The following is a 25,204-nucleotide window of genomic DNA, read 5'->3' as shown; positions in this document are numbered from 1 at the left end:
TTTTAAAAATCATACACATCCCACGTCACTCATTACCATCAAGCCTTTATTTGCAATGATGAGATTTCTAGAACTTGAGAAATTTAAATTTGAGCCAAGGTAAAATTCCTATGGCTGGGGCCATTTCGGCTCACTTTTGATTTTCTCATCACCCATTTGACAAATAATGATGAAATTATGCATGTGAACTCTCCATAAGTTGTATAATGTACCTTGATAAAAAAAATGAATAAAAGAGTCATTTTACTATCTTCAATTTTGTAATGAAAACCTATACAATCCAGCATGCGTTCAATGAGATGAAACTATTCAATCTGGACATGAAACCAATTAAACGGTTCCTCATAAATGTCTTCTACACTTTGGAAGGGTATCAGATAAAAATTTTCCTTGAAAACATATTTTGCCTGCTTCAAAAGGGTGAAGTTTGAAAAAATTCTATTTTGAAGTCGAATTTCGGCGGGGAAACAGCCTATCGTCAGCTATAAACCTCACAACTATGAATTTATTCATGTTCCACGTTTGAGAACTAAAGAGCTTTCCAATGACCAGTTGTTCATCATAATGCAATTTTAAACATTGAGTAAACCGAAATTGAGCTGATATTTTTGTTCGCGGTTAGGGCTTTTTTGACTCTATTTCGATTTTCTCATCATCTGTTAGGTTTATTTAGCTTAAAATGTGTGAGCGAACTCTTCATAGAGGCTATAAAACGACCTCAATGAGTAAAGAAAAATATTTGAGGCAATTCACGATCATCCATTTTGGAGAGAACACTGTTACTCTGAATATGTCGTTCACTGAATATGTCGTTCAATGAGATTAAACTTCACTGACGGATTTATTCTGATAATGAAACCTATGAAAAACGATCCCCATATGTGTTTAATGCACTTTAGAAAAATCTCAGATAAACTTTTAGCTTGAAACTATATGTGGCTAAAGCGAGTATGATGAAGTTTGACGAGAAAGTTGAAAATTTTCAAAAAACAAAAATTGGCAAACATATAGGCTTTGGTTAGCTATGAAACACTTTAACTATTTTTGTTTGTTTTTCATATTTACCTAATCAAAAGAGCTTTCCAACGACTCTTGGTTCATCGTAATGCAACTTTTCAAAAATGGGTAAAATGAGGTTGAGCCGATTTTTTCGAGGTTAGCGCTTTTTTGACTCAATTTTGATTTTTTATCATCTTTTGGACATATGAAGCTGAAACTGTGTATTGAATTCCTAGACTGTATAAAACAACTTCAATAAGTAAAAAAAAAACGAAAAAATATTTGGCTCATTTCACGATCTTTAATTTTGGAGTGAACACTAATACTATCGAACAAATCGTTCAATGAGCTGAAACTTCACTGACAGCATTTTTCTAGTTATGAAACCACCATAAATGAACAATTTGTGTCTGATACCTTTTTTTAAAACTCTCAGATAGTCTTTTGGCCGGAGAACCGTTTGTGGCTAAGTCAAGATAGATAAATTTTAAAAAAAAAATAAATTTTTTTCTTCAAATCGAATTTTGGCTAGTTTCTATGTTTCTATGTCGGTCTGATGATCACTGTTTCGTAATTAAAAAAAACTTTCCAACAATCCTTTTTGCTACAATGCGATTGTTACAACTTGAGAAATTCAAAACTGAGCCGGAGGAATGTTTTCGGTGTAATGGCTTTTTTGCATCAAGGCTGTTTTTCTCATCAATTATTAGAAAAAATTTAAAGAAATTGGGTATGTAGACTCTCGTGTCTTATCGTGAAGGTTAAGTGTTCGATTAAAAAATAATTTGGGTCTTTTTACCAGATTTAACTTTCCAAAGAACTGATAGTTTCGAATATGTCGATCAACGAGATGAAACTTCACTGACGGCATCAATCTGGATATTAAACCTGATATATCAATGATGTGCCTGATATTAAACCTGATATATCGATAATGTGCACTGATATAACGGATATTGTGCCTGCTATAATTTGGAAAACTTTTGGACAACTTTTTAGCTGGAAAAACGTTCGTGGCTGAATCAAATGATGTGAAAATTGAAAAAAAAAATTTCAAACGTTTGAAAAATCTATTTTTGAATTAATTTTTACGCTTCTCAAACTCAACCCCTGCTGAAAAAAATTGGATAAATTTTCAATTGTAATCAGTGAAAATCTCTTAGGTATATCTCTCACTGTTCGTTTGAGATGCTATGCTTGATTTTGGGGTTGTTTTTAACTTGTTGGTAATGACAATTTGGGGGATTTTTTTTTCCAATTTTAGGTTTGGGAGTTCAAATATCATTTTTTTTTATCACTAAAATTTTTAGTCGATTCACCTCTTGAAAGAAGGTTAAACCGTAACATTATGTTTTAGTTCAGTTTGATATCGAATTTTTCGCTTTTTGGCTGATTTTCGGCCTAGGGGTCTTTTTTTGGGGCTGGGCTCATTTTACTGGTTTTTTGTGTTTTTTCCAAGATGTAACAAACCTTTTGCTGTTCGTTGGTGTTTTTTGGACTTACTAAGGAGTTTCAGCTAATCAGACATTTTTCTACACCCCAGTGTTAGGGTTGGGAATTCCCATCTTGAAAAAGGTTTCAATCGTAACATTATGTTTTATTTCAGTTTATAATCGATTTTTGGTTATTTTGTTGTTTTTGGGCTAGGGGACTCTTTTGGGGCTAGGGTTCTTTTTTGGGGCTAGGGGTCTTTTTTGGGGTTGAGCACTTTTTGAGGTGTTTTCCTCTTATTTTCTAACTTTTAGTCAATTTCCTTGTTGCAAAACTCTGTAAATTCTAGTTTTTCCGTGTTTACTCAACGAAGTAAGAACCTTCTTGTTAGTTTTTAGTAAGGGTTTTCAGACGAAATTCAGCTATTTTCGACCAAAAAAGTAGAAACTTGCCACTTTTTGGTGTTAACCCCAAGTTCCAAAAAGTGACATCGACCATGTCACTTTTTGGTGTGACTGTTTGGCTACGTAAAATTTACCAAAAAGTGACATTAGACCATGTCAATTTTTAGCGATACTTTCTGGCAGCAGAAATTGCCCTGCTCATGTCACTTTCTGCAGACCCCGTAGCCAGAAAGTGACAGGGCTAGAACCCTAATAAGCGACCTATCAAATTTGAGTCTCACACGCTGAACACTCTAGCCAATAATGAAGCTACATATGCTAGAAAATTGCCAATTCGATGCGCCAAAGGTAGCACCATATACAAAAAGACACAATTTTGCAATTAATAATTTTTAACATAGCCAATCGAAGATTGGAAAGAGTAATGAACACAAGTAAATATAAAAAGAAACACTGAAATTCTAGAATAATTTCGAAATTCAAAGAAAAAAAATAGATACCTTTTGAGCTCTTCGAATTTCTACGGCAATTAATGATTGGCGCTTTTTTGATAACATGAACCCAACTGGAGAAAACTGGATCAATAAGAAAAGTTTTTAGGCTGGAAATTTAAATTATAAATTCAACTTTCGAAACTAGATATCTTTCACGTTTTTTCGCTCCATTTCCACGTCCGTATTCGAAGATTGCTATTTTGTGTCATTTACAGCAGATGAATTTCAATTGAACTCAATAAAAGCATATATACCTAAGTGCATTCATAAAAGCATCAATATATATGAATGCACATATTCATAAATATTCACAAACAATCAGCAAGAACTAATTAAAGTTTTCACTACGTTCATTATTCTTAATATAACAAGACTGCTCGTATCAGGGAGAAGCCGTGAATGTTCCGACTAAATTTAGAGGTCTAAGGAGCAGTTATAACATTAGAAGAAAATTGTAAAACATTTAAAAAAAAATTGAGATTTTTTGAGAAAATCATCAACCCACACGCCATATAAAACACAAAGTGATATATTTCGCCCTTAGTAACAAATCAATTACGGCAAACAGCCTGCTTCAACTAAGTTGGAACGATTTCTAAGACGGATTAAATCTACGCTAACGCATTAATAGAGCAAAATATATCGCGCGTTAAGTGTCCCAAATAGGCCATAATGGCAATCTTTCATTTCAATTGTCCATAATTTTAAAAACAATGATCACAGGTAAAATACCTTTTCAAAGCACAACAATACCTTTCGAATGATAAAAAACGTGAAAAATGGCTAGTTAAAAAATTGAATTTTGTCTGAAGAAAAAAACCACCCCGAGCACAAATATTCCGTTACTTTCATTAGAAAGTCGGAACAATAAACTGAAGACATCCACAATAATTTTACATATAATAAATCGGAAAGCATAAAAGCACATCATGTATAAATTACGCATTCGAAAAATTGCGAGGTATATTGAGTTAGAAAATTTCTCGAAATGAGTTTTAATTATAGTCATGTCGTTTGAAACAAATAACTTTTTTCAGTTCATTTGATGAATTCAAAATCCATCAACGGTGTCAATTTATTACTATTCGAATGTCAAAGCACATTCTATGAAAAAGCTGTAAAGATCCCCAAAATTGGTACCAATATTTGCGACTTAGGTTGAAAAAAAAGTTCGTACTAATACACTTTGCTTCGCAAGTAAATATAAATAGCCTTGTTGCCCTTTGGGTTTCAAGAAATAATGATCGGTATTTTTGATAAAACTGAGTTAAGTTGAAAAAACTGGATCATTAGATAAATTCGTTACTCCACTGGTAAATCTGAAAATTAAAATACACTTTCGAAATTAGTAGTTTATCGCGTTTCTCGTGACCTTTACACATTTGCTGTTCGAAAGAAGTTTGACTTTCGTTCAACAAAAGAAACGAACTGAATTTACAAGAAATCAAAAGTCAAACTGCGAAAACAAATTTTAGGACTTTTCCTGGAAAAAAAAGTTGGAAAAGTGTAAAAGAACAAAAAAACCGAGAGCGAGTTTAATTTTTTGAAAATGCGAAAAAATGTCATGTTGGAGTTTTTTTGAGCTCCGAGATTGCTAATGATTGGCACTGAATTTTCCAGAAAAAAATGGAAAAAGGTAAAATAACAAGGGAACAAAACAAATAATGGAAAATTCTTGAAAGTTCGAAAAAAGTTGAAGCTCTGTACCGAAGACGGTTTATAATTAGCAAATTTGTGAAAACTGTTTAGACATTTAGAGAAAACTGAAAGGTTATTTTTTATTTTTCTCAAAATTTAGAAAATTAAAATGCATTTTTGAAACTAGAAGTCATTCGCGTTTTTCGTGACCTTTTCACTTTTCATGCTGTTCCATAATGGAGTTTGCCTTCTTTTCAAAAAAGAAATGAAGTCAATTTAAAGAGCAATTAAAAGTCAAACCGAGAAAAATCTAATTACAGAGTGACCAAACTTCAACTTTTCGTGAAAAAAAAAACAAATAAAAAATTACCAAGACCTATATGAGAGTATTCACTACGTTTATGACTCTTAAAAACTTACTAAATTCATTTATTTCAGAAAGAAAAGCAATTTTACGCCCAATTTTTTTTGGAGCGTGATTTTAAATCCGGTCTGAAAACTAAGCCCTTTCTCAACGTTCAGTAAGACTTCAGAAACGGGCAAACTAAATCCTCCTACCACTACAAAAAAAAATAGGAATGCGCTTCTATTTTCGCGACATCAAAATTTTTGGCTTCAAAATTGCACCATTTCCCTGAGCATCATAGCGTGAAACTTCAATTTTAGTACTCCGCCACAAAACCAAACAATTATTTGGCAGGGAGGGCAACCCTATTCTAAACTAAGCTAATCAATCATCAATAAACAGCCTCTGTTTATAAGGCAGAGCCAGCCTACGCAAAATCAAATTGGTACAAGCAAATCGAATTACCATTTATATCTGCGTGAAATTTACTCAGCTAATAATCCATAAAACTCGCTTACTCCCGCCCATTACAGAGTGCTACCTTGTCTCAGAAAGTTTATTTAAAACAAATAATCTTACGCGGAGCATGAAAAAATTGGCACGTATCTGGCTTCTTTTCTTTTTTGCCTTCTAAAATTGCTTTAACGGATATATTCTTTCAGCGATAAGTCGCACATGAAATACCTACTTGTTGGCATTGACCTTATTTGCACTTTTAAAAAATGAAAGACATAAGCAACCATTTTTCTGAAAACTTAAGCAACAGCTTGGAACTTGAAGACTAACACTAAACACCACCAGAAAATTCTAACCACTCCTATGGCGTTTTATTTTCGAGCATAATAGCATGTACGGTCCATGCGGTACTTTATGGGGGAATTGACACAGCCGCAAGATCAATCAGATCAACGCATAAACTAAATCGCAACAGTTTTGACGCGTTTCGATCCAAATGTCAACAATTTGCACTATCCAATAATACTTGTTTGAGTTTCTGGGCAAATTGTTATTCGGGCAAATGTAACTGACACGTCCCAGTTAGAGAGGGAATACCATGTTAAACCTACAGTGGTAGACAAATGTTTATCAACACAGACGTTCTTATGTTGGAAAAATAAAGGTTTCGTGTCTTATTATTCAGCTAAATGTGCACTTTAAATGACTTGCAATCAGGACCGGGCAACTTATGTCTGGTTGCAAAAAAATGAACTTTAGGCCTCGAAAAAAAAATGTCACCTTGTTTACACCCAAACATATGGCCAAAGACAATCTAGTTGACAAAAATATACATGAACTATACAAAAACGCACAATGTCCCCTCGTCCATTTATTTAAGGGAAAAATGCGGATTTCTCAGATTTCCAATAACATGATCTAGTTGGATTCATTTAGATTTTAGTTAGATTCATTTACTAATGGAAAACTAAGCACCGCATGAATCATTGGCATCTGGACAGCTTTTAAAACAAACAACCGCCAGACAATTCTTCTCCACAAATGGTTAGACTAGCGAAAAACATAATTTTAGAAGATGTCAAAACATTGTAAAAATGATAGATAAAAACCTAGGAATTTGCACTTCGCACAGGCTTTCTAGCAGCAACGCTCATGAAAAATTGATTTCTTCCGCCCCAGTGAATAAATTGTTTACCGTAGCTGAAAGACTAATAATGAGCTACATCTCAATGGAATATACACTGATAGGTGGATGATTTTTCATTTCAGATGAAAACTTGGGCAGCGATGGATGATTGATTTACTTTGCAAGCTCCTGCATTGCAACAATCATAACATCGTCTCCTTTGAAAAGCAAATTGAGAGAGAATCCGTCAAAGTTCTTTCTTGAAATAGTTTTTTTCCATTCAAGTGAAAGACACGAGGTCGCGTATCAAGCAAAAAAAATCGCATACGATATTCTCGGTAAGAAGAAGGCCCCTTGGATATAGATTGCAGCAAAAATGGGAAAAATAACTGAATTTGTTTCTGTTACCTTCAGTAGCGATTTAGCCAGATCTTCGGCATGAGGAATTAGCATCATTCTGAAACCAAGAACCAATTTATTTTGGTTAACTTTCCAATGTCTCGAATCAGATAGGAAGATTTAACTCACTTTGGCATACTCTTCTCCAATGTGTGTCCTTTATACTTTTTGAAGTCTTCTAAAACCAGATTCAGATGAAGATTAACGAGTAAATGATAAATAAAAACTGACCGTAAAACTATTGATCTTCACTTACTGAAAAGAGGAAGCTCTGATACGCCAGGCCAAGTGGACTCATCTGGGGTCCCAAGAATCTTGAAAAAGACGAAATTTCATTATCAAGAACTTAATCTAAGCCAAACCAAATAATGCCCTAATTACATTACAATAATTCCCCTTAAAACCGATTTCATCGCTTTTTATTTCCTCAAGAATTAGTATTTCTGTGTCAAGGTAGCCACGATATGTTTTCTTTTGTTCCCTTTGGAGCTAGAAAACGTTTTCTTTAAATAGTTGTATAAGTTTGTGTGTGAGTACCCGGAAGATCTTGAGCAGCTGGTCCCTGGGATCTTTCACTCCAGGAAAAGTGGGCAGTCCCGAGATCATCTCGCAGAAGATGCACCCTACCCCCCACATGTCCAGCTGGGTGGAGTACTGGGTGGAGCCTAGGAGAATGTCGGGTGGTCTGTACCACAGAGTGACCACCTCGTTCGAGTAGGACTGCGTTGGCACTGACTTCGCACGCGCAAGGCCTGCAAAGAAACATGAATCAATGGACAAGACATCAGATACATAACTCAGAAAAATCTGTTTCATTTTGCTCATGAAGATACCTATTAATCATACTCCTCTATATGCCATAGACAATCACTCACAATAAGCTGACCGTCAATCTGATAACAATGATAATAAGCTTACCATCAATCTGATACCAATGATTGCTTCCTGTGATCGATCAAAACCACTACCTATTTAAATCTATGTCATAGAACTTTTGAAGTCATCGAAGCATAAGAACATTTTCTCGTAGGTAAAATTCAAAACGAGTTGACAATTGCTGCACATAGGATTTTCCACAGAGGCGAAGCTGCACATAAGATCATGCTGCACATAGTATTTTCCGCAGAGGCGAAGCTGCGCTTCGCAATCACTTGCAAGAACACGACCAAAAAGCTGCTCTATCAAGTTAAATAAGTGAAGTATAACTGAGCCTCGAATTAGCCAAAACCCGGCTAGGTCTAGAACTCGATCTGCGACCTACTGCAATCAAGAGATGTTCAGTCTCACGCACTTTCCCCTCAACCACTCAAGCTTAACAACCGACAAACACTAGTCACGATTAAAGCAGCTATATATGCTAACAAATTGCCAATGCGATTCAGCAACAAATCCAAACAGACTCAATTTTGCTCAAAAAAATTGCAAAATATATTGAGTTAGAAAATTTCTGAAATCGAGTTTTTATTTCTGTGATGTTGTTTGAAACAAATAGCTTTTTTCGGTTCATTTGATGAACTAAAAATGTATCAACTGTGTTAATTTATTACTATTCGAATGTCAAAGCACCTACTATCAAAAAGCTGTAAAGGTGCACCACTATTATTGGGGTGCCGCACCATAAGTAACGCACCAATATTTGCGACTTAGGTTGGAAAAAAAGGTTCGTAATAAAAGCTTCGCAAGTGTAATAATTATTTGAGCCGCGTTTTCATTTGCCATTTTAAGACCCAAAAAACCAGATTCAGAAAATGCATTTAATCCACATGTATTCATGAAAAGATTTTTCCTACCAAAGTCGGCTAGTTTGAGTTCTCCGTGTTGGGAGATGAGCAGGTTCTGGGGTTTGAGGTCCCTGTGAAGGATCTTTCTGTCGTGGATGAAGGCCAAGCCACGGAGCAGTTGAAACAGAAATAGCTGCAACACCGGATACCAAATTATAACATCTTCCAACTACAGTTTATATAATGATGAAATCAAACAACCAACCTTTACATTGTGCGGGTTGAGACCTCCATTGCCGTATCTCTCTAAGTAATGATTCAGATCCGTACACTAAAATATCACATGAATATTTTAATTTTAGATAACACAATTTAGAGTTTAAAGTCTTAAAAATTTTTTCGCTAGTCCACTTATTGCAAATGCTGTCTACTGTTTACACAAAAACCAAGAAAACACAACCGAGAAAACGGCAAAGATAAAAAGAGAAAGCAAAAATTATTTTTGAAAAATAAAAACATTCTATGAGCGGAAATCGAACCACCAACTTAGAGATTAGGATTCTCACGTCCTCCCACCTGCTTCACAGGCTTTAGTCTTTCGGTTGCCACTAACAATGCGGATATCGTACACATGCTATAGAACACATGCTATACAACAAAAGATGCTCGAACTTTTTAATGATTTTTTTTATTTGCGACTTGGGTTGGGAAAAAAGTGAACAACATTAAATGAAACTTGTGTAAAAATGCCACATAAAAACTACATTCCTGATATTATCAACACGTACCAGGTACTCGAATACAAATATGAGCTGTTTGGTGTTGTAAATGATGTCATGTAGCTTGACGATGTTCGCGTGCACCAACTCCCTCAGCAGAGAGGCCTCCCGGATGGCTGTGAAGGGCGCACCCTCCTCCTCGTTCAGTCGTATCTCCTTGAGCGCGACCTCGTTCCCTGCAGCAAGTATACACAAGTTAGAACTAGAAAGAAGACCATGCCAAATGCTGCGCCCATAATATTTCAACTTTTCAGGTGTTCATCCTGATACCATTTTATTTCCGCTAGGAAACAAAAAAATCCTCTCAACCGACCGGAGTTAAACCATCACAATGGAGTAAAGCTATAAACAGAGGAGAAGCGGAGTGTCGCAACAAAAAAAATGAGATCAAAACCATCGAAAAATTAAATGGAATGTCGAAAAAACTACAACTTCAAATAATTCTTGAGTTTGCCTCGAATGATGTTCAATTTGAGGAAACAATCTCACGAAACATAATTACCCAGTTAAATAAGCAATTTAAATTTTTTAGCGAGCGGCAAATAAGCCGAGAATAATTGGGAAAACTCCCGTTGAACCGAAAACAAAATTTTGTCATAAAATTTCAGTTTTTGCGCCAAACTTCCGGCGCCCTTAAAACCACGTAAAAAAAAATGAGTCAGCCGATATCACATATGCCGAAACCATTCAAGCAAAACAAAATGATAAAAATTAAAAGGAAACTATTTCAAATCATAGTGAGAAAAGTTAAAAATATTACAAAACGATTTTCAATCACAGTAAAATTGGCTAAATCCGAAAAAAAGACGACAATCAAGCAGACAAACAATAGTCCAAAAAGTTAAATTTTTTCAAAAAAAAAAATCAATTTGTATACGCATTTAAAAATACAAGCTTCGTTCGGGATATAAACCCTAGACTTTATGATCCCTTGGCACGTGCTGCACCACTAGACCAAGTCGGAAGAGGCCAAAAAGATTTTAAAGTTCCGTAATAAAGCAAAGTGATTTTCCTACAGATTTGTAAAGTTCTTGAATGTAAACAGTCTAGTTCCCGATTACAAGTACACTTGATGCGAGTGAAAATTAAATTATAGCCAAAATAGTGGGAAAAGTGTAAAAAAAAGAAAACCGAAAAATGATTTAAAATTATGTCGAAAAATAAATTTAAGTTATCCTCATTGAATTTCAAGAGCAATTTATCATTGAAAATTTTGGCTAAATTAATCCAATTTAAACAAACTGGATGAATGGGGGCAAATTTTTATTCCGATGGGAAATCTGATAATTAAAGTCTATTTCGCACTATTTGCGCTTTTTTAATTGGAGAGCGCAATTTACCTGAACTTCAGCAGAAATTGACTTGAACGCAAAAATTGCATAGAGACCTAAGTGTGTCTTATTTGCAGTTCAGTTGTTATTAGAGCATTTTAAAACTTTTTCCTGAAAAAAACTAACTAAAAATCATCAAGACATACAGTAGTGAAAATCACTTTGTTCTTTTCAAGTTGAAATTATCGTCATCAAATCTTTCAATGTTTTTTTGTACAAAATTCCATTGATGCAATAGCAAAAATTTGATGCTCTGAATTGCGCATATTCGTTTTCAACTAAATTCGTTCTCGTTGAATTGTGGGAACAAAACTGGAAATGGAGTCATCATAATAGTAACAATTCATCTACGTCATAAAAACGTCAACTTATTGCTTGGGTAATTGAATTTCTTTGGAATGACAATCAGTTGAAGTCATCAAATGCACACATGCCTGGAATTACGTCAATTCAAATATACAAAAAACTTTATCGTCTATTGAGATTTTTAAAATAATAGTATTTTAATTAGCATTTATACGCGATATTTACCAGTCATTAGACTGACTCCTTTGTACACTGTCGCGTACGATCCCTCGCCCAGAACCTCGAGTCGCTTGTAGTTCTCAATCTTCCCATACTTTCCACCGTTAGGCACAAAACTACTCGTAGAACAAAATGCTGGCGTGGAGTACCTCTTAAAGTACGGATCACTCTCCACGCCTCCAATCCCCGACTTAGTTCTGCGTGGTCTACGCGTCACTGACGTGTAATCACTGCTGTTGGACACGTGGTTGGAGTGCCCATACATGCTACTTTCCTTGTCCATGGCCGTGATTGATTTGGACATCTTGGGGTTAGCGAGCGGGTAGACAACTGGCTTAGTAGCACCATTGGTTATCGAAGACTTTTGCTTCAATAGCGAGTGGGAGTGATGATGCGTCAAATTATGCTGTTGTTGCAGCTGCTGTTGTTGTAGAAATACATGCTGATCTCTGAGATCTCTGGGATCCATCCTCATACTTCTCTGATCTATTCTCGGATCTCCTCGACTTATATTGCTTCCGGAGCTGTTCATTGGTTGTAGAGGAGGGTGGTAGACGTTGTTATTAATGCCATTAAGATGCCCTTGGTGAGGCGCGTATGGGTTGTACTGCTGGTGGTGAAGTGGTAGTGTGTTCGTGTGATTAAGGCCTGGGTTCGAGAAGGCAGGGTACATGAAGGCACCTCCTCCTGTACCATTTGGCGTGATTCCTCCAGAGTTAACTGTGCGGTTCATTGTGGCGTTGTGGGATTGGGAACCACTGATATCGTCCCTTAAAAATTGAACATTCAATGCAAGCGAAACAACATAATATTAATATCCGAACCACTATTTTATCTTAAGTTCCTAAACACATTGATAATAATATTAAATAATAATTTCTTATTTTTCCTGCTGTTGACCTAAAATTGAACGGCAACAAAAAACATGAACACTCAGTAGCGGATATAGGGAGAGCGATCCTGCCCTTCTCTCAGGGATTTGACCCCGTGCCGACCCAAAGGGTCCCCCTTTGTACTATTTTGAGATATCCATTTTTGCCTGACTGACGCTAAAATATTTCCTATATATATTAATTTTTTAAAAACTATCATTAAGAGCACGTGCCCTTCTGTTTTACGAGAACAGCAAACTCAGAAATTTTGCCGTGAACAACAATTCAGTTGATTGCAAAAACGAGCCTGCCTTGAACTTTTTTGTGTGAAATCTACACTAGTGGACAATATTAAGCGCAAATTCTAGATTATACTCTGTTACAATGCCAGTTTTCAATGTACATTTTGGACAACATTTCCTTCGAAATTCAGAAAAATTTTCACGAAGTCCCAGAGCAAATGAGCAGAGCTTCCATCTGTAAAAAGATTTGGTTTCAATGACTTACCAATGTAATTCGGGTCTGAAAAAACCAGTTTTTCTCACCTGCACTAAGTTTTACATCGTAGTGAAATCTTTCTTGAATAAGCGGAGTAAAAAATTTGTTCATGCAACATGGAACATTCTCAGCGAGAAAACGGAAACAATCAGTGTAAAATTTTTACTAAACTCAGTCGTTTGTTACTTATTCACGCGAGGTAAAAAACTTAGTGCAGATGAATCAAAATGGCATTTTCGGACCCAGATTACATTGGTAAGTCATTGAAACCAAATATTGATACTTTTACAGATGATAGGTCTGCTCATTTGCTTTCAGTCAATGTAAAAATTTTACTGAATTTCGAAGGAAACGTTGTCCAAAATGTACATTGAAAACAGGCATTTTAGAGAGTAACATCCTGAATTTGCGCTTAATTTTGTCCACTAGTGTATGACTGTATGGCAAAAAAAGATTATAAGGTCTTCAGCTGCAATCGACACTTTGGTTTTCATTGTAGACCGTCTTTGAGGAGTTTGATTTTAAATACGCTTAACCGAACTTACGAGACGTCCATACATTCCTTATAATTCTCATGGACTTATTTATCTCTCAAACTCAAACCACGGAAAACGGTCATCTATTCAAACGAATTTTTGTCATAATTGAAATTCATTTAATCTCAGATATTATGAAACAATGACCACACTCACGGACAAACACATGTTCAGTTGTTTACCATTAGAAATAGAATAGCATTATTACAAGCATACCACCTGACGTAACTTAATAATTATATGTACACAATGATGAAAACTTATCATGACACATATTTATCACACTTTGTGTTATTTTTCATCAGCGGATTGTTAACAGGACTTGGAGTTGGCGGAAACACTCTTTCGCTGGCTGCTTTCAACTTGAAAGTGTTCGGGGATACCAAATATACAACTAAACCGATGGCAAATCATGTCTATGTTGATCAGAGTAAGTCACATTCAAATTATACACTAGTGAACAAAATTAAGAGCAAATTCTAGATTTAATTTTGTAAAACGCCTGTTTTCAATGTACATTTTGGACAGCATTCCCTTTGAAATTCAGTGAAATTTTTACTTTGACCGAGAGCAAATGATCAAAGCTACCATCTGTGAAAGTATCAAAATTTGGTTTATTTTTTTTACCAATGTAATCCGGGTCAAAAAATGCCAACGAAATCTTTCTTGAATAAGTTGAGTAAAACATTTGTTCGTGCATCAGCGAGAAAATGGAAACAATCAGTAAGAAATGTTTACTAAACTCAGTCGTTTGCTACTTATTCACGCGAAGTAAAACACTTGGTGCAGATACAGGGGCGGATCTAGGATTTTCTCGAGGGGGAGGCGGATTTTCAGAAAAAAACGAAATTTTTGTCGACCTTTTTTTTAGAGCGACCAAATTGATTTTCGGGGCTCTCACAAGCACTACAAAGACCCTGTTTTTGCCAAAACTTCTGCGCCGCAGGCAAAATTTTGAAAAAAAAACAGGCCTGAAAAGCTGAAGGCGACTTTAGAAAATTTTTAAGGCCAGTCGGCCAAAAGTGGATATCTCAAAATAGTACAAATGGGGGACCCTTTGGGTCGGCATGGGGTCGAATCCATGAGGAGGCTCTTTTCCAGTCCCCCCTTTCAAATTTGAAAAGCTTATTTAACGTTGTCATAATGCCATGAAATTTGGCGTGGTGAACAAATCGACAACTGTGAACAGATTTGTTCTTCAAACTTTACAGCGTCACATCACGCATTTAGCCGTAATAACACGTAAAACAAAAATAAAACTCGGTAATTTGAAAGGGGGGAAACTGGAAAAGAGCCCCTGAGGATAACTGGCATTTTAAGACCCGGATTACATTGGTAAGTGATATAAACCAAATTTTGATACTTTCACAGATGGTAGCTCTGATCATTTGCTCTCGGTCAATGTAAAAATGCACTGAATTTCGAAGGGAATGCTGTCCAAAATGTACAAGGAAAACAGGCATTTTACATAGTAAAATCCTGAATTTACGCTTAATTTTGTCCACCAGTGTATTATTACGCTTAAAGATTTTAAAGTGAAACCATGCTTATTGAAAGATCATTTGGCTCTTTTTACTTTTCCGCCAAATTACGTATGCATCAATTTTACAATGTAACGAGAGGTTCAGTCCTAATTAGTCCGCATGCAAAGTTTTGTTACAATCGGAAAGTGAACAGGAAACAGGAAATATTTATAAATTACGCAGGCGAGGAAAAGGAACAAGCCAATAATTCAATTCGAATAACAAAGAAAATTTAAAAATTTCAACCCACACCTAGGGGCCACAAATTTGAACCGAAGCGCTTTCAACTAACAGACATTATGTTAGGCTTTTTAAAAAGTGATAAAAATTCAGATACAAAAATTGACACCATATGTTGGAAATATTGATTGAATTTCAAAAATTATCATTTTCACTAAATCTGGCCTCATATTCAATCAAACTTTATTTTACTAGTGTTTTCTTTTCTATCGCAATTTTCTATCACAATGTTGAAGCTCAGCTTTGCCGTACTTTTACTTGTTCTGGAAATTCATGGATCTTGTAAGATAGCTAGTGCGGCTGAAAAATTATCAATTGCCGGATTCAATATGCAAGTGTTTGGCGATACAAAATATTCAAGTCAGTCATTAGGTGATCATGTATACATCGATCAAAGTAAGTAACACACCATCAACAATATTTCCAGAGAAACTTTCATAGATTGAGATGAGCTACTGTGGCTTCTTAAATACCAAAAACGAGCTTATAATTTACCGACCAATAAATCTAATTCAAAATCTCCAAAATCAAAAAAACTAACTTAGCGATAACTTTGGACGGGTGCGTTCAACAGTGCCGTATCTGAAAACAATGTTTCGGTTCTCTTGAACAAGATTTTAGATTTTATCAATGGAGTACTTCGGCACTGTCGCTTAGTGGAAAAAAATCATAAATTTTATACAGAGGCGAAGCAGTGCTTCGCACAACTTGCGATACAACACAAACATAGCATGACAAACTATCAAAAACTAGATTTTACCAAAGTTTTCATAACTATGTCTGAATTTGTCTTAAAAAACGTTCATTTTTGAACACGAAAAGCAAGACAATATATGGAAGATACAAAAGCATCGAATCAACATTGGTACGAAGCGGTACCAAAGCCGACAATGTTTAGGCAAACACTCGTTAAGCCCCAAAAAAAATTTGAAAAAAAACACACGCTTAAGAAACTTGTTTCGCACATCAAAATGACACATAAAGCCGAGTAAACATAATAAAGCTAAAAAAACAAAAGATAAACGAAAAAAAAAACAAATGGAATCGGACTATGTAAATTTAAAACCAACATTAGAAAAAATTCAGAATTGGACGAGTATTTAAACTGCGAATTTTTTCAAAATATCTCTGCTGGTTGACGGAAGTGCAGATTTCAGAAAAAGTTATTTTACTGGACAAGTTTTTTACAAGAAAAATCTATGTTCTGAATTGATGACGCTTTTTGATCGAGAGCATAATGGTTGCATGAGCAACAGCTCCCTTCACATTAAACAACGAAACAATAAAATCAAAAAATCTCTTTTAAATTGAAACACTTTTTTTCACTTGAAAACTCTATTACCTCTACCAATTGGTTTTAGACCTCTACCAATTGGGCTTTAGAAAAGGCATTCAGAAAATTATAAGGTAACTTTCAAAAAGGTTCTCTGCTACGAGCACTGAGCAAAAAATAAAAAGCTGTCGATAGTTAGGAAAATTCAGTAAATTTCCTAAAAACAGGTCCCGGCCGGATTCGAACTCCAAACCATCGTCGTCTTAAGCATCTGTGTTACCTTTACCCAGATGCTCTGTATAGTTGATTTAACTTGAATTTTTTATGAAGCAAGTCGAACCATGTGCCACATTTTCGCGCGCAACATCTTGTGAACAAAGTTCTTTATGTTGAAAAAAATCTAGTAACCGGTTGCAACTCCCTTGCTTATCGCAAGGGTAATAAAAAACAAACCACACGACCTACATGAGTGAAAATTCTTTAGATCAACACTTTATAATAATCTCGGCACAAAAAAACTGATGGGAAGATGTCATTGCACAAAGAAAAAGAAAAAACATTAGAAGCAAAATCTCTATCAATTCCATTTAACCCAAATTTACAACTTAAATTAAAATCCATTTTTGAAATTAAAAGACCTGTTTCATTTATAGCAACTTTTTCATTTTTGATGAGGAGACCTCTCAAAATTAAAAACCCTTCAATTTAGAGAACCAAAATGAAAAATGAACTTACGAAGCCACAAGTCAAACCCCCAAAATATGAATTTTAACTAAGCTGAACTGAAAAAACACTTTTATTTAGCTGAACTCATCTATAATTCTGAATTATTTTTGATACTTTATCCCACTTTCAACTCGATTGATCATGTCTGACATTAAGGATATCTAGCAACAAGAGGAACACGCGAGAATAGAAGCTTCACCGCGTACTAAAACCGAACAAAATGGCACAAAATGATTCGTCAAACTTTGAAACGTAACAGTAGAACTATAATTACCTTGCGTCAATTTAATTAGGAAAAGTTCAATCGGTCCCATTTTGAGCCAAAATTTAGATAATTAGACCAAATGGTAATTTTTCAATCCGCTGCGAAATCAACAACTGAAACTAAAATTTATCACTTTGTTTCGCACAAATTGCGTTTGGGTATTGAAGAGCGTAATTTTCCTTCCATTTGGTATTAATAACTCTGAACGCAAACAACATCGAAAGTTAGCCTGCAAAAAAATAAATTTGTGCGTTAAATTTTAAGTGTTTTTCAAAACACCCATCACTTAAATCAATACATTTCATCTTATTTTCATTATAAATTCATAATAAGCTAGCGTGTAACGCACCTCCGGTGCTTCTAGGCAGATTAATGAACGTAAAACTGCTTACAAAAAAAGAGAAAAAAAAACAATGAATGCAACCGTGACAAACAACGTGGACTTCCAACAACGCTTTTTATTTCAAAAACTGACTCAAAAACAATTTCAACTAAAAGTGTCTTTTAAAAATACAATGGTCAAATCTCCAAAACCACCGGGTTTCAGATCGTATTTTCAACTCAGAAACAACACCTTAAATGGCCGTTAGCATACAACTAGACTTTTCATATTTAAAGAATTTATAGGCGAAATCACTGAATTCATAAATGAGATTCATGTTTAAATTACTTCTTTTTTTTCATTAGCCCATACATTTATTAAATGCGTTGACAATTTCAAATTTTGAAAGTATTTTTTTAATGAGATCTAACACTTTTGAAAAGTTTTGAAAAAGCATCAAACCATCATAGCCGGGGAGTGAAATGCGTTGAGCAGTCATTTTCTGATTCGACATATGAACTTCCTGCAAAAACCTTGATAGCACCCCGCCATAGTGATGAGAATTTCAAACTGTGTAGATATTTTTTTATATTATTTCAAGTTTTTGGAAACTACTTTTCAAAAGATTGAAAGATATCGTCCTGGAAACTTAACGCATTTGAGCGGCCACAATTCGAGGCAAGAATTGCAACCCTTGGAGTACCCCGACATATCCTAACTTCAGGGTTGGAAATTTCAACTTCTGTAAAATTTTGTAGATCTAAGTTTTCTGAAAATTTTTGAAAAATCATTTTAAAAACGCCATATCTCGGAAACTTAAAGGGTTTGAGCATTCAAACTTGGTGGCACGTTTTGCAATGCCTGAGAGTAACATGACAGCGCCTCAGTATAAAGATCAGAGTTTCAAATTTTTTGAATTTTTTAAATCTGATTTTTATGAAAGACTTTGAGAAGATCATAAGAAACGTCATAACTCGACTATTACAAGAGTTTTTTGCAGTCTTATATGAAGGCAAGGTTCTCAAACCCTGAGAACACCCTCATAACACCCACTACGGGACTCGAAATTTCAATTTCAAAAACTTCTACTAAAGTTTTAAAGTTTTCCGAAAATTCTAAAATGATCTGGGTATTACAATTGGAGGCCAAATTCGCAGACCCTGGAGAAAACTGAAAGCATCCCACTATTGACTTGCTTATTTCAAAATTGGTAAAACAAACACTATCAGACTGAAAATCGAAAAAAAAACTCAGCCATTACAATATACGATATAGCTTAAACTTGAAAAACTTATTTCTTTAAACACGCAAAAATAATTTTGCTAAAGCTCAAACATGGCGAGATAGTGAAGCCCGCACTGAAATAAATAACAAAAAGACCACTTCATTATAACTTAACACTTCAGAATTCATATTGCAGTCGTCTTTCTTAAAATATCGCAACACTGCTTCATTCTCAGACAGATCAGTTTGATTGATGCTTGGGAAACTGCGTTTAAATACATTTAATTTAAACAAAAGAACTAGACTTAAGCTAATGGGGAAAAACGAAAAATAAGCATGTGAAAAGATTTTGAGATAATTTCACTCTCAGTCTATTTAGAACATTCCTTGCAGCACTTCGAGTTGAGGGCAAACTCTACCAATAGCATCAAACAAAATATCAAACTGAAATGAAGACAAATCCCTGATTGCTTGATTACATGTTCACTGACTCCTCACACCACCGTCAGCACCCCACCAAAATATTGAAAAAAAAATGTCCCAGAAACTTAACGCATTTGAGCGCCCACAACTGGATGCAAGAACCTCAACCTCTGGGAGTACCCCAACAAATCACAACTTCAGGGTTGAGAATTTCAACTTCTGTGCAATTTTGTAAATCCAAGTTTTCTGAAAATTTTTGAATAATCATTTTAAAAACGCTATATCTCGGAAACAAAAAAGCAAAAAGCATTTGACCATTCATATTTGGTGGCATGTTTGGCAATGCCTGGGATTACCCTGACAGCGCCTCAGCATAGAAATCAGATTTCAAACTTTTTTAATTTTTTTTAATCTAATTTTTTTGAAAGATTTTGAGAAATTCATAAAAAAACGTCATAACTCGAAAATTAAAAAAACTGAGCAGTCATATTTGGAGGCAAGATTCTCAAACCCTGAAGGTACCCTCATAGTAACCAACTAGATGGCTAGAAATTTCAAAATTTTGTAAAAGTTTTGTGAAAATTTAAATGACGGGTATTTATAATTGGAGGCCCAATTCGCAAACCCTGGAGAAAACTGACACCATCCCATAATTGGGTTGCTAATTTAACATTTGATGAAGTTAATACTTTCAAACTGAAAATCGAAAAAAATATATTAAAGATAACATTACACAATATAGCTTAAACGTGAAAAAATTCTTTCTTTAAACACAAAAATAATATGTTGCAAAAGCTTAAACATGGCGAGTTAGTGAAGCCCGCAGTGAAATATATAATAGATAGATTACTTCATTATAACTTAACACTTCAGAAGTTATATTGCAGTCCTCTTTCTTAAAATATCGCAACACTGTTTTCGGGACTTTAAGAAAACAATTTGAGATTTTAGAAGGCAACTCGGATTCATAAAGTGATACAATTTGCTTCATGACTCGGCCTTGTCTGACCTTTGTTTGAGCTACCTAGATATGCGTTAAAAATAAATTACCTCATTCTTTGGACAATAAAATTAACCAGTTGCTACGCAAGTAGTGCATAAATTTACGACGAGCTATCCTCAAAGAAAAATAATCAGTCGTTTTTTTTGGTTGGAGATTCTTTGTAAAACGTATATCTTCAATCTTAGACAAATCAGTTTGATGGACGCTTGAAAAACGGCGTTCAAACACTAAATAACAGAAACAAAAAATTAGACTTAAGCTTCTGGGGAAAAACGAAAAAAAAAGGCGGTGAAAAGATTTTCAGATGATTTCACTCTCAGTCTATTTAGAACATTCCTTGCAGCACTTTGAATTGAGGGCAAAAAGACAAATATATGCTCGAACTCTACCAATAGCATCAAACAGAAATACCAAATTGAATTGAAACAAATCCCTGATTGCTTGATTACATGTTCACTGACTCTTTGTTCAGCTCTTCGACATGACGTCATGCTTCTGCAGGAGATCAGAGACAAAGACGCCAGTTCCATTCACTCTCTATTCACCCAAGTCAAAGACGTAGACCCAGTCTACGAAATGGATCTATCAGAGCGAATGGGTCGGACTAGTTCCAAGGAGCAATACGCATACATTTACCGATCCAACAAACTCGAGGTTGGGTTGAAATAGACTGACAAATTAGCTGCTGATATTTTGACGGTTTTTAGGAAATGAAGGCTTTCTAAGCTAATGCAGCTGATATTGACAGCATTGCCCGAAAGGACACTTCAAGATAGCCAGCTACTTCAAGGCAGTTCAAGATAACCTATAGTGCCAGCTAATAAAAACATTCAACTGCCAAAATTCTCTCAATATTAACTTTTTACCTTTACCACTTTCTGTGCGCAAACTGCAATAAAGAGTTGGAAATTTCCAACAGCCGTCATAAATGCAGTTAGGCGATAAAAAAATAAATGAACGAATAGGTTCGTAAGTTAACACACAACCAATTGATACATGTTAGCTTTCGGATGCATGCCAAGAAGTAACTCAGGGCCTTCAAAAATCTTACAGAAGTTCTTTTACATTAGAACCTTAAGGCTAGAGATTTGAATTCTTTTGTTTTTCAGTTGCTCGATAGTTATGCGTATCCAGACCCACTCGATATCTTTGAGCGTGAACCTTACATCGCTCTATTCGAGACGGCAGCAGAGAACTTCAGATTCGCCATGATAGGACTACATGCAAAAGCAGACTCCAAATTGACATTCGGCGAAATAGACGCACTGTACCTTGTGGCCGAGACTGTCAAAATGGATCTTAACGTTGAAGATATTATCATCATAGGTATCACACTGGCAAAATCGCATTCATAGTTTAAAACCTCTATATCCTTGAAAATCTTCACTTATAAACATAGCCAGCAGACAGTTGGAAAAATTTGAATGAACCCAGGAAAGCCAAAAGAATCATTTTTTTTCGGACAACTTTCGAACTTCAAAGAGAAAAATCCATCGCGTTAAACCTCTTTAAATTTCGAGAATTTTTTCTGATTTACACTTTTTTAAATAAACTAAGCCAATAAGAGAAAACAAGGTCAATAGGTAAACGTTTAATTCCGTTTTTTTTTAACCAGAGGGCGATTAAATTGAGTATAAAAACTGCAGAAAAAGAGGAAATTATAAATAAAATGACGTACAAATTGCAGTAGAAGCAAATTAAAAGCTATCCAAATGGAGTTGAGAAAATTGGAAAAATTCAGACCATTTATTCTCGACATTGAGACAACTTTTCCGAAAGCGTTCAAAATCGTGAAAAAAACACATTTCGCCATACTTCTTTCCTAGCCCTGGGAAATACACACAACCAACAAAAATTCTTTCATTTATTGATACGTAAAATTGCTTTTCATGTTGAAAACCACATTTTACGAATTTACGAACTATTTATTTTAGAAGTCATTGTTGTTAAACACGTTTCATACTAAGTCACAACTTTTAGAAATTGTCCGAAATTGCAATACTTCTAATCATTTAAACATGCCTAAAACTGTCTAGCATGCTTAGGGGATCTGAATGCGGACTGCAGCTACCTGTCTAATGCAAAGAAGGCTAAGTTGAGTCTGGTTCAGGACACATCCTACAAATGGGCAATCGGAGACAATGAGGACACCACTGTGAAACAGTCTACTAATTGTGCCTACGACAGAATCATTTACACTGGGGACACCCTGAGGCAAGGCCAAGTCATGCCAGAACAGTGTTCTGAGCACAAATAATCAGTTCTCTTTTACTAATCTACATTTCATACAACTTAAAAAATAATCACCATGTATTGCGTCAACATAGAAAATGATAATCATGTATCCTAAGCAAAAACAGTCAGAGCAGGACAGAGGCACAAAAACCTGTATCCAACCCAATCTCGCAATGCAAATGCAGTTACATATTTAAACTCAGAGCATTAGCACCAGAGCAACAAAAACTTACACCAATAAAAAACAACAATCAATTCAATCTTGTCAAAATTGCAGCCAATAAGTTTGCAATCAACTGAACCAAACGAGCACTCACTGAACACGCACAAAAAAGTTCTTATTTTGTAAAGCATATCACATGTCTACATTCGGTTCCCTTGTAATTAGATCGCTAGTAAAATGACTTTTACTATTTGAATGACCTTGAACATGTGCCCTTAGGGAGGCATTTGAGAGGAAGGGTATAGTGAATCTGGAGGAGGAATACAATTTAGAGGAGGCACAGGTAGCCAAAATATCCGATCACTACCCTGTCTATGCCGTCTTCAACATCAACAAGTGATTGACAGAAAAAAAAACTCAAGTTCAATTAGCATTCTAGACGCAAGCAATAAAAAAGGCTAAGCCCAACTAGCAAAAAAAAACATGGTAACTGCTTTACATGAAAAATCAACAGTTGAAGGAATCTAGAAAACTTAAGGACCTTCTATTAGATTGGATATTTCATTTTAATGCTTTCAAAAAAAAACTTTTTTAATGCCAAATTATCAAGGATTTGCTGCTATGAATTGTTGAAACTTGTAACACAACAGTTGGAAATGATTGTGCATGAACCATAATTCTAGTTGACGGAAATTCTACTCTCAATGAACTGATTTTAATAACACCACATGCTGCTTGCTAATTGACCTGACTGTCATTTCCAGGAATAATGGTTGCAACGACTTAGCATGCTCGACACTGCTCACTATAATGCTCTTGTTTATTGAAATTAAATTCTGAAGCATGCGCAAAATATGTGACTGTATGCAGGTAAATAGTACATATGGATATTTTTATAGTGATAATTCAACATTTTTTTCTTCTTGTAAATAATAAACCAATTTATTGACAAATGAATTCTTAACTGAGATTCCTGTTCATGCGCAAACAAAAAAAAATAAATCCATTTCTTTCATCATACGCTTTTTCTTTGCTTATTTTATTTCCTGGAGGAGTGCCGGCACAGTAATAAACACATCATGTGAATCCATAAAAAACTTTTCTTATTATCGGAGAACGGTGAAACTAATCAAGGTACTACGAATCTGTATTTTTGCAACAGTCAAGCCCCATGAGAAATCAGCAGCAAAGAGCATAAATTCAAATGCACTTTATATTTACATCACTGTTAAGCCCTTTATACCTTGGCAATCAATTAAAAGTGACGAAGCGGAGTTTTGCACCCCTTGCGATAACATCCATTCAGATAAACAGGAAAATAAACCAAAAAAATCAAAACCAAATTTCCGATTATAATACAAACAGTTGACTTCCTAAAAAAAAACGTAAAAATTTATGACTTTATCTTCTATAACAGCCACAAAAATTTAGAGAAAATGAATGATTTTCGGGAAAAAGCAACATTTTGAGGCAGATTTTTGCTGTTTTTCAGATACTGTTTTTCATATTTTCTATGGTGACGAAAATCAAAATTCATAATAGTAAATAGTGGTTTTCGTCACCACGCGTACTATTCACAAAACAGAATTTGATATTCTCAGAACAGATAAAATAACGGCTATAAAATAGCAGCTGAAAAAGCTGCAGATTCAATTCGAAAAACTACAGAAAAGCCAAAGGGGAAGAGCCAAAAACTGCATTTTTCAAAAATTTTGACAAAACTTGAACAATCGAAAAGATATTTTGATAATTATGAAAGCTAAAAGCAGACAATTATTTAATGAAATCCTGTTCAATTGATGTAACCAAACGGTTATCAAAATATTGATCATAAAAGCTGACAAACTTCGCCGGCTATACAATAGCAGCTGAAAAAGCTGCAGATTCAATTCGAAAAACTACAGAAAAGCCAAAGGCGAAGAGCCAAAAACTGCATTTTTCAAAAATTTTGACAAAACTTGAACAATCGAAAAGATATTTTGATAATTATGAAAGCTAAAAGCAGACAATTATTTAATGAAATCCTGTTCAATTGATGTAACCAAACGGTTATCAAAATATTGATCATAAAAGCTGACAAACTTCGCCGAAAAACTGCTCAATGAAAAAAAAAATCGATGATGATGAAGTTTACAGTAAAAAAAATTAGGCCGACAAAATTGAACCAATATCTAAGAAACTTTTTAAGGAAAAGCTATGAGGCATTTTTCATTTGAAGCTTTTACAGCAAATATATTGAAAATTATTAGAGA

General features: G+C 34.9%; 3 protein-coding genes across 6 annotated transcripts in view; 1 reads left to right on the top strand and 2 right to left on the bottom strand.

Moving 5' to 3' along the window:
* Positions 1–25,204, bottom strand: part of LOC134840748 (COP9 signalosome complex subunit 2-like) — a 545,309-nt gene that overhangs the window by 403,821 nt on the left and 116,284 nt on the right. The gene's annotated exons all lie outside the window — the stretch shown is intronic.
* The window catches only part of LOC134839627 (uncharacterized), a 39,997-nt gene that overhangs the window by 3,246 nt on the left and 11,547 nt on the right, over positions 1–25,204 (bottom strand). Inside the window, exons 3-10 of the mRNA XM_063855242.1 lie at positions 11,656–12,419; positions 9,803–9,969; positions 9,280–9,345; positions 9,084–9,207; positions 7,831–8,045; positions 7,550–7,607; positions 7,423–7,471; positions 7,303–7,351 (exon numbers count right to left, since the gene is read on the bottom strand). Of these exons, the coding sequence (XP_063711312.1) occupies positions 7,303–7,351; positions 7,423–7,471; positions 7,550–7,607; positions 7,831–8,045; positions 9,084–9,207; positions 9,280–9,345; positions 9,803–9,969; positions 11,656–12,419 (1,492 nt within the window). The remainder of the gene's footprint in view (positions 1–7,302; positions 7,352–7,422; positions 7,472–7,549; positions 7,608–7,830; positions 8,046–9,083; positions 9,208–9,279; positions 9,346–9,802; positions 9,970–11,655; positions 12,420–25,204) is intronic.
* Positions 13,721–23,951, top strand: LOC134839075 (deoxyribonuclease-1-like). 3 transcript variants are annotated; one of them, XM_063854492.1, is made up of 6 exons: positions 13,721–13,985; positions 21,027–21,208; positions 21,664–21,880; positions 22,600–22,768; positions 23,232–23,373; positions 23,717–23,951. In XM_063854492.1, the coding sequence occupies exons 1-5, from the start codon at positions 13,796–13,798 to the stop codon at positions 23,350–23,352; spliced, it is 879 nt and encodes a 292-aa protein (XP_063710562.1). In that variant the 5' UTR covers positions 13,721–13,795; the 3' UTR covers positions 23,353–23,373; positions 23,717–23,951. The 3 variants fall into 3 exon arrangements, with proteins under 3 accessions (XP_063710562.1, XP_063710561.1, XP_063710563.1); XM_063854491.1 differs by having other exon boundaries at positions 23,232–23,951; XM_063854493.1 differs by lacking the exon at positions 13,721–13,985 and adding an exon at positions 15,295–15,714 and having other exon boundaries at positions 23,232–23,951.

The sequence above is a fragment of the Symsagittifera roscoffensis genome, chromosome 2, assembly GCF_963678635.1.
Source record: "Symsagittifera roscoffensis chromosome 2, txSymRosc1.1, whole genome shotgun sequence".
Taxonomy (NCBI): Eukaryota; Metazoa; Xenacoelomorpha; order Acoela; family Convolutidae; genus Symsagittifera; species Symsagittifera roscoffensis.
This window is presented reverse-complemented; position numbering and strand designations above follow the sequence as displayed.